Source organism: Brassica oleracea, chromosome C8 (genome assembly GCF_000695525.1).
Source record: "Brassica oleracea var. oleracea cultivar TO1000 chromosome C8, BOL, whole genome shotgun sequence".
Classification (NCBI taxonomy): domain Eukaryota; kingdom Viridiplantae; phylum Streptophyta; class Magnoliopsida; order Brassicales; family Brassicaceae; genus Brassica; species Brassica oleracea.
Window position 1 is genome coordinate 40,548,557 of NC_027755.1, and position 8,835 is coordinate 40,557,391.

Sequence of the window (8,835 nt, forward strand, 5' to 3'; positions counted from 1 at the left end):
TGAAGTAAGCTTGCTGCAAATTAGATCATCATCAAGTTAACCGAAACTCAACATGGAGAAAACAATACACTTCCACAAATTATAGAGATATGACCAAAACTATAGTTAACATAAGACACATCTTCTTCTCCAGTGACTTAGAGACCAAATCTTAATATGAAATTGAAATCTGTTTTTCGAACTAAGCTCAGACCACAAGAGAATTTCACTAAAACCGATGAATTGTTCACTAAAATCAGCCCTTTTTCTTCGGATTCTGGGCTATTTTTCTCACAATTGGTTCCTAAACTAGGAGAAAGAAGAGCATACCTGAAGGGTGAAATTGATGTGATCCTGAATAGGAGAGAGCTGCGATTGAGCAGAAACATTGACTTCCTCGAGCTTTCTCCTAAGCCTCTCCGTTACAATTTGCTCTTCCGCCGCCGCTATGTGATCCATCGTCTCGAAGGTGATTTTGACTTTTTTTAGGGCTTTAGGGGTTTAAGATGCTCACAAGCCACGTCGGTCGGTCGAGACTTTTCCGGTTTTCTATTAACCGGTATTAATTGCAAATTTTTTATATTATTTTAAACCGGGATTAACCGGATCGGAGATTAGCAAAGGCGTCTGTGTTTTTAAACCACTTCTCACGTCAGTCGGTTAAGACTTTTCCGGTTTTCTATTAAACCGGCGGCGGTGTTCAAGACCAATTCCCAATTGCATTTTTGGATAATTGAAACCAGGATTAACCGGTCGAGGCTTTTCCGGTTTTCTATTAAACCGAAGCGGTGTTCTGGACCAATTAACAATTGCATTTTTGGATAATTCAAACCGGTATTAACCGGATCGGATTACTTGCAAAGCGTCAACTAACGCACTGCGAAGACTTTGGATCTGTTGATGCGAAAAGGAGAGAGATGGCTCGAGCGTGGACGAAGATGGCGGTGATGATGATTATGATGTTGGCATCGACGATCTCAGCGAAAGAGCAGCTGAGCGGCAAAGAGTGCGAGGATCTAGGCTTCACCGGCCTCGCTCTCTGCTCTGATTGCCACTCACTCTCTGAATACGTCAAGGATCAAGGTTCGTTCCCTTCATATGCGTCTTTGATTCGAGTATACGCTTAATCTATGATCTGCAATGTGAATTGGTATTCTGCAGAGTTGGTATCTGATTGTTTGAAATGTTGCGCGGATGATTCTGAGGATTCGATGAGTAAGGTAATGCTGAGGAATAGATTACATGATGATGGAGACTGTTAACATCTTCTTCGCTAACGAGAGTGATGATTGATGACTTGTTCAGGTTACTTATTCAGGCGCTATATTAGAGGTGTGTATGAGGAAGCTAGTTTTCTACCCTGAGATTGTTGGTTTTATTGAAGAAGAGAAAGAAAAGTTCCCTAGTGTTAACGTTCAGTACATTTTCAACTCACCGCCCAAGTTGATCATGTTGGATGAAGATGGTGAACATAAGGAAACCATAAGGTATGATTGCATTGTCCCTCTTTGTCCCGGCACTGTCAAGTTAATTTAATATGTTCATGTTAGCATGGTAGATAAATGTGTAGTTGTAACTATCAAATGAAAATTGGGATTTTGGAGCTTGATGTTGTCTTCATGGAGCATTAGTAGATTGAGTCTAGTGATGTGTTTCTCATCTACTTTAAGCAAGAAGAGCTTTCATGACGATGTAGTAACTAGTCTTGGTTTTTGCGTTCTGTTCTTTGCAGAATCGACAACTGGAAACGTGAGCATCTACTGCAGTACATGCGGGAGAAGGTCAAGGCCACTTCAGCAAGTTTGTGAGATCACATGTAGGGCTCAATACCTTTGTCAAACCAAATAGTTAAGAACACATTGTGGTCGAAACTTATCTTTACTTTCTCCAAGCTATTTGCTCCTTCTGCTTCAGTAGTTTGTATGTTCTGAACCTTAGCAATCTCATTGTTAATGACTTCTATTTTATGAAAGGGTAATGAGAATCTTGTACTTAGCTGTTTAGTATAATTAACTAATGAATGGAGAGATGACATGGGACAATGGATTATGGTGGAAAATTCGTATAGCATAATGTTTTTCCTATGCGCCTCATTCAAAACTATTCATCACTGTCTTCATATTCACTTCCTTCTGTCTTGGTTTTCGATCTCTTGAGTGATCTCTCAATTGGCTGAAGAAAATGAGAAGAAAGTTGTAAAAGCCATGAGAAGGAAGGAAACAATAAGATAATCTAGAGAGCTCCTCCAATAACCTAGTAAGCCTCTGTAAAAGTCCAGACTCAAGTCAGAAAGAGGAACAAACAACAACTCCAAAAGTTTTAAAGCCATTGAAGAAGATACACACACACACTCTTACATTTTCCACAAGCATTCTGGTAATAGATTCCATGGCTGTGGCTGGGGGAGGCATGTTCTTAGCTCAAGAAGCTCTCACAATGGTTACACCACACCATAATAGCTCAAGAAGCTATCAGCTTTGCTAACAATACTCAGAGATGAAGTTTCAATCGATTCCAAATCGACAGCTTCTAGTTTCAATGTTCAATAAAAAGACAAGATCAGATTTTTAAGTCCTGCTACTTAGGTTTATTCCGGTTAAATAGGTCAAGGTCAATGCATGGTGCTGTTTTGTAAATAAAGTTCATTCTACTGTGGATTTATTAACAAAAGAAATTCATCAAGAGAACGTACACTCTGTGAGACTAGTCTCAAGAACATCATCTATTTATGTAAGGGTAACAAATGTGTACACAAGTCTACTTGAATCTAAAGAGAGTCAAAAGTTGAATACGAGGAATAGTATCGGGAGAGAAATCTACAGTTTCGGACACAAAAAATGGATTCTCCAAAGAATGCTACAAGTGTAACGGTCAATGCTACTAGTGCTCCTCACCATATTCTCCAGGTGAACCGTCTAGGTTCTCTGTTAGGTTTGGTGGTTTGGACTCAAGGAGACATACTCCAGCTGAGAAGCAGTGACGGACTTTGATAGAGTGGCTTGTCCATGCAGTTGAGCAGCTTCCTCTAATGTTCACCATCAGGATTGCTTCTTTGTCTCGAGTGTCTTCACTCTGTGGGATACCATCAACATGCTCTCCCAGTGTGTGTGAATCTTCGTGATGAACTCTCACTTCCACGGCCTCTTCTGGTTTAATTATCCCCGATGCTGGCGAAACCTACAAAAAAAAAAAAACAAAGATTCTTGAATAATACTACATGAGATTCATTGCCATTGAAATAGAGTTTTAATACCTCAAGCCAGCGAGGTAGACCAAAAGAGCCTCTTGGATTATACTCAGCCTCTTCTTCTCCATCATCCTTAACTATACTCTGACCACCGCAGAGAATGGTGAAAATGGCTTTGCTGGTGGTTGAACTGTTTGTGATTGTTAATGTCCCTGTGTCCTGACTCTGAAGAACAATGTTGTTGGTGCTCACAGTTGTTTCTGGAACATGTTTTAATTCCTCGAATATGGATATTATCTCTTCATTGGACTTTATTATTTTCCCCAGCTCCTGTCTCCTTACGGATTTATCAACGTGAGCTATGGTCGCATGAAACTTGCAGCGCACGGGTTTGTGATCGCTCTCAGTAACATCCATGCAAGCTTCGTACATTATAACCGATGAAACTACAGGGCATTGCAAGTTGCTCTCTGAGAATGGGGTTGATTGTGTGTCCCTGTATATAACTCTGTCACACCATGCAGGAATACGCTTTTTCTCTCCTGAATCATATCCTGGAGAGTACAGAACATAAAGCAGGCTTAATGGTTCCGAACAATTCTCTGTCTTAACGAAATATTGATTTCTTATATATATATATATATATATATTTTTTTTTTTTTATATTTATACAAGATATTTTAGTTTTTGGATTTATTATAAAATAATATTGAATTTGTACTAACTTTATTATTTAATTTAGCAGATTTAGATTAATTTTTAGTTTTCAAAATCGATTTAAAATGGTTTAAACCGATTTGAGTTGTATAAATAAGATTTAAAAAAAAAATGTTTTGGCTAAGACTGATCTGCCATAACAGGCCGTTTAGACCAATTTTTAGAACCACGCAGAAAACAGAACATAACAAAACTGTCTCAAATTCAGGTATATATGTTTGGTACCTCCTAGGCCTGAGCGGTTCCTTTCAAATTTGTAAGTGGGAGGGAAAGTGATCAATGCCTCACGCATCCCTTGGAAGACTTTACCAAGCTTCATCTCTTGTCTAAGCTGGTCCATTTCTCTAAGCCAGTCAAAGGATCGCTGCGTAATGAAGTCTCTTGCTTCATCATAGGTTATACCATACAGCCTATAGTTAAAATCGCCACAGAATGCAATCATGTCTGCTGCTGCTAAATCAGATTTGACTTCTTCAGCGCCAGGACTTGGATTCTGAGAAACAAAGAAACATCTTCATTACAAAGATATAGGAGCAAGTAAGTGTTGTAGTAACTAACATACAGTGGTAGTCTTTAGTGTATAAGCGGCTGTTGAGGCACCAGCTGCAAGAGAGAGGGCCCATGGCAAACCAGAAGAGTAAAGCAGGCAAAATAAATATGTTGAAAAGCCAAGTGAGCAAGACAAGAACAGGAACAACACCATACCAGCTGCAGCGTTACTTAGGTTTTGTCCTCGTGAGAAGACCATTAACCGGAAAATGTGATTAAAATCAGCGTTTCTGCGGTTAACTGCCTCCAAATGCGCAGCCAAGTGGCAGTTCACGAAGCACATGGTACGGTCATAAACTCTGATTCTCAGACCCCCACCCCCCTTTTTTTTTTTTTTTTTTTGTAAAACAACACCACCCTTTTTTAGACAAGTAGGAGATTAATACGTTAAGAATAAAATATGAATTCAGAAATATATTGCAAGTGAGAACACGTTGAAAATAGTTTTCTTCCTCATTTGCATCTTAACAATCACACAAGAGACATAAAAGACACTGAAGTGCTAAAAGGCATGAGTGTGTGTATAGGCTCCATAATCAGATTTCAAGTAAAAAAAAGTGGAGATAGTGTAAGAGCTACCTTGTTGCCAATGGCACGGCCAAAGCCACATGGGACTGCTGCAACATCAAGATCTCCAACATGTGTTCTAATCTCCTTCCTCGCCCTAAGCAGAAAATTACAACATACAAGTAGTTAAACATGCAAAAAAAACTTGATTTATGAATGTGTGGGACGAAACTCGAGTAACCGCTGGGACGAAACTAATATAAATGATGTGGTTTCGGGCCTGGAGTATCAAGGCTTTGGCCCGAACCTCCTAGTAATTCAAAAAAAAAAAGTAAAAATAAAATAAAATGGGAATAAAAACAAGTGTCACATACATTAGTTGATTAATCATGGAAGATAAACAACTGCTTATGGTAGACCTTACAAAACATGCATCATTTCATAACTGAAAACTTCACTTACCAAAGAGATATAAGAAGCCCTGCCAACTGCCTTGAACCCATACGCTCGAAAGTTTTCTTCTCATCAAGTGCTTTCCCAATTGCATCAATCCACCATTGCCCCGCAACACTTCCTTCAAGTCCAACCTACAACCACGATCCAAATAAAAGCTGCCAAACACTCGTTTCTTTCGCCATTTTACATTACAAACAAGCAACATCAAAAGTGTACAAAAAAATAAGTTACCGTTTCCTTAGCAGCAGACATGGCAAGGAAACCTGCCCCCATATCCACTTCTTGCAACCCAACAACGACAATACCAACATCTGAAGTGACAGACCCCAGCCACGACATAAGTGCACCGTGTGAAGCCCTTCCTTGACCAACATTCCACGTACCAATCAAAACCCTAACACTGTCTTGTCTTGCGTATAAAGTTTCCTTCTGAGACAACTCCGTTCGGATTATATTATCCAAAGGTCCTGGAGACGCCACGTACCACCCTCTTACTCCACCATGAGTGGCCAAACTAAAAACAAAACCACCACCAGCTGCCAGCTTTATCACAGGCTCATTATGCGAAACCCAGCTTGATACTAAATCTCCATCAAGATCCAAGACCTGGATGTATCCACTCGCATATCCCACGTAGATTCGATCTCCAAAAGTGCAAAAGCACATAACAGCCCTGTGATGATGGTTCACATACCTCAAGCGGGTCCCATCTCCATCCCACTGGACGATTAAGCCACTCATGTTTCCGGTCCAGATTGTTCCGTCTACGGCTAAGATGATAGCTTCTGTTTTCCTTGTGTCTTCCACCACAAACCCTCCTGCGCTTCTGGTGGCGACTCGGCGAACAGCTCCTGCAGCTCCCATTATGGCGTTACGAGATCGCTGTAGGAAGCCCGGTGATTTTTCCTTTTTGGAAGGTGTGGGAAACTTTACTCTCGTCTCGTGGTCACCTTGTTGGCCATGTAGAGGTGGCATGTCCGCACGACACTCAGCTTGCCCCTCCACGTCTAAAACTTTCAAGAGGTCTTTACTCCGAGAATCCCTGCACGGATCAAAAGTGATTAATAGGGACATAACATAAACTGGTGTCCCTATTTAGGCTTGGCCACATTTATCCGGACCGAAAAACCGAACTCAACCAAAATCGAACCAGATTTCATATATAACCGTACAGATCCTAAATCTTTGGAACTGAAAAACCGAAAACCAAAATACTCTTTAATAATATTTATTTTTTAACCTGAATATCTTAAAAATACTATTTATAAACTAAAATGTCCAAAACCCCGAATTTTTAAATATAATTTTTACCTGAAATATTTAAAATCATCCAAATTACCTGACAATTTTGTTAGAATTATTAGTTATTTAACCTTAAAAAAAAATTATTATCCATGTTTTTCGAAATTACTCAAAAAACCGGAACCAAACGAGAACTGAATTGGACCAATTTTTTTGGATATTAGCCGGTTCTTAACTTTACTACTTTACTACCCAAACCGAACAGAAAATTGATCCCCGAGTGGCTTTTTCCTAGGTCGAGTGTTTTGGACCGGAAATTTATTGGATCTTCGAAAAGAAACGAAAAATGAATTTTTTGAATAATCAAACAGTTTTTAATTTCTAAAACCGGAAACCGAGGCCTAGTACCATTTGGTAGAGAAGATTAAACAAAACCTACCAGATTGAGAATGAGAGTGACTGCACAGCCCACACTTTAGCTCTAACTGAATCGCTTAACAAATACTTGACTTCAGAGGAAGATATGCTGCACGTCCCATTGACAGTAACTTGGCTCCTGAGGTCAATGGGAGACCTCTCTATTAACAAAGCAGCCATGTGTTTCTCTTCCGGTTTAAGCAGAAGAGATTTCTCCAACGACTCCCAAGGCCATATCTTGATCACACCTCCTTCAGAACATGACCACATATCACCTACATCATAAACAAAAACATAAGCATGATGAAAACGAACACCAATGTGCCATTAATCCTCAGAATCCGTGTAAACTAACCATAAGAGCTAATGACAATTGAATTCACAGGACCACGATGAGCTTGCCAGGAGATTCGCTCCTTAAAAGGATTTAAATCATCATCAGAACCACAAGGCCTCTGATCCATCTTCCAAGCCCGGATCTTCCCATCTTTGTGCCCACTCCACATAAGCTTGTTGCTTTGGTCAGCCAACAAACACAATGTGGGGGAAGTAATAACCGACTCATGGAACGGCGACGTATCCTCATCCCCTCGCCGTACCTGGCCCTCGATCACACTCGCTGGCTCGTACACGTCATCCAAGTTCCAGAACCTCACGCCGTTCTCTTGCCCCGCCCATAGCTGCGTCTCCGTACAAGCGATGCTCCTCAAGAACTTCCCCGTCTGCGTCTCTCTCAACGGATGCGGCCTCAGCTCCAGACACGGCGGCCGTCCGGGATGCACCGCCGCGCGCACCGGCACCTTGAAAATGCCGGCACCGCCTCCCGCGCCGATGAACTCCGGGAGCGGCTTGACGTCGTCCTCCCCGACGACGGCGTCGGGAGGAGGCGTGACGATGGCGTAATCCTCGCCTGTGACGGTTCCGTCGCAGACGTTGTCGCCGTTTACGACGAGTCCTCCGGTGGAGAACTCGTCGTCGGAGGAGTCGAAATAGACGGCGGCTTCGGCGGCTAAAGCGGCGGATTGAGGGATCTCGTCGAGGCTGTGCTTGCGGCTGCGGCGGATCTGAGGATGAGGCTTCAGGTCGAATTGGTGACTGAAGGACTGCGTCTTGCGGTGCGGAGGAGCGGGGACGAGCGAGGCCAACGCCGCCTCGTCTTCTCCTTCGATGGTAAGCGTATCCATGGATGATGAGAGGGGGATGATCAGAGGAACTCAAATGATTGGAGAATGAAGAAAAGAATGTGTGAGAGTAGTGAGAGGATGAGAGGAAAGCACGCACGTGGTTGCGGGAGAGAGAGAAGCATGACGACGACGAGAAATGTACGGAAGCGAATGTTCTTTGTTATTCTTGTCTTGATGAGTGTTGTACACGGAAGCGAATGCTTGTCTGAGATAACGATATTTTATTTTATTAAGAAAACGTCGTCGTATCATTCTTCCATTTATAGCTTATGCTTTTATTTATGACTTTTTCTTGGGTTCACCCCATAGGATGAATCTTTAGGTTCACCAACCAATAGAAAGTTGTCATTTTAGATCTAATATCTTTTAATTAAGGAAACAAAATAATTTGCCAAATTATATTATGCTTTTAAAATAAAAAATAAAAAATTAAATAAATAAAAATAACAATAGTTCTAAAAAAATATTATTTAAAAAAAATATTTATTTTTAAGATTTAGAGTTTAGTGTTTAAGATTTATAATTTAGAATTTATCTAAATGTTTAGTGTTTTTCCAAGGGTTTAGGGTTTACCTAAGGGTTTAGGGTTTACCCAAG

At 41.0% G+C, this 8,835-nt stretch overlaps 2 protein-coding genes across 3 annotated transcripts in view; one reads left to right on the forward strand and one right to left on the reverse strand.

Annotated features, from left to right (window-relative positions):
• The window catches only part of LOC106312659 (type I inositol polyphosphate 5-phosphatase 13-like), a 9,504-nt gene extending 1,239 nt beyond the window's left edge, over positions 1–8,265 (reverse strand). Inside the window, exons 1-10 of one of the 2 annotated variants that reach the window (XM_013750261.1) lie at positions 7,410–8,265; positions 7,077–7,329; positions 5,627–6,437; positions 5,402–5,526; positions 5,012–5,096; positions 4,589–4,754; positions 4,446–4,486; positions 4,109–4,376; positions 3,233–3,720; positions 2,706–3,156 (exon numbers count right to left, since the gene is read on the reverse strand). In XM_013750261.1, the coding sequence (XP_013605715.1) occupies positions 2,860–3,156; positions 3,233–3,720; positions 4,109–4,376; positions 4,446–4,486; positions 4,589–4,754; positions 5,012–5,096; positions 5,402–5,526; positions 5,627–6,437; positions 7,077–7,329; positions 7,410–8,238 (3,363 nt within the window). In that variant the 5' untranslated portion in view covers positions 8,239–8,265 and the 3' untranslated portion in view covers positions 2,706–2,859. Of the gene's footprint in view, positions 1–2,705; positions 3,157–3,232; positions 3,721–4,108; positions 4,377–4,445; positions 4,487–4,588; positions 4,755–5,011; positions 5,097–5,401; positions 5,527–5,626; positions 6,438–7,076; positions 7,330–7,409 lie in introns of those variants that run through there. The other variant, XM_013750260.1, reaches the window with a different exon arrangement.
• Positions 879–1,982, forward strand: LOC106312655 (15 kDa selenoprotein-like). Its single transcript, XM_013750256.1, has 4 exons — positions 879–1,062; positions 1,141–1,199; positions 1,285–1,466; positions 1,712–1,982. Exons 1-4 carry the CDS (start codon positions 897–899, stop codon positions 1,785–1,787), a joined length of 483 nt encoding a protein of 160 aa, XP_013605710.1. The 5' UTR covers positions 879–896; the 3' UTR covers positions 1,788–1,982.
• Positions 8,266–8,835: the final 570 nt, after the last annotated feature.

Coding starts and splice junctions, on each gene's coding strand:
- LOC106312655 (XM_013750256.1), top strand. CDS start 897: ATGGCTCGAGCGTGGACGAAGATGGCGGTGATGATGATTATGATGTTG. Junction 1,063..1,140: donor TGAATACGTCAAGGATCAAG/GTTCGTTCCCTT, acceptor GGTATTCTGCAG/AGTTGGTATCTGATTGTTTG. Junction 1,467..1,711: donor GAACATAAGGAAACCATAAG/GTATGATTGCAT, acceptor TGTTCTTTGCAG/AATCGACAACTGGAAACGTG.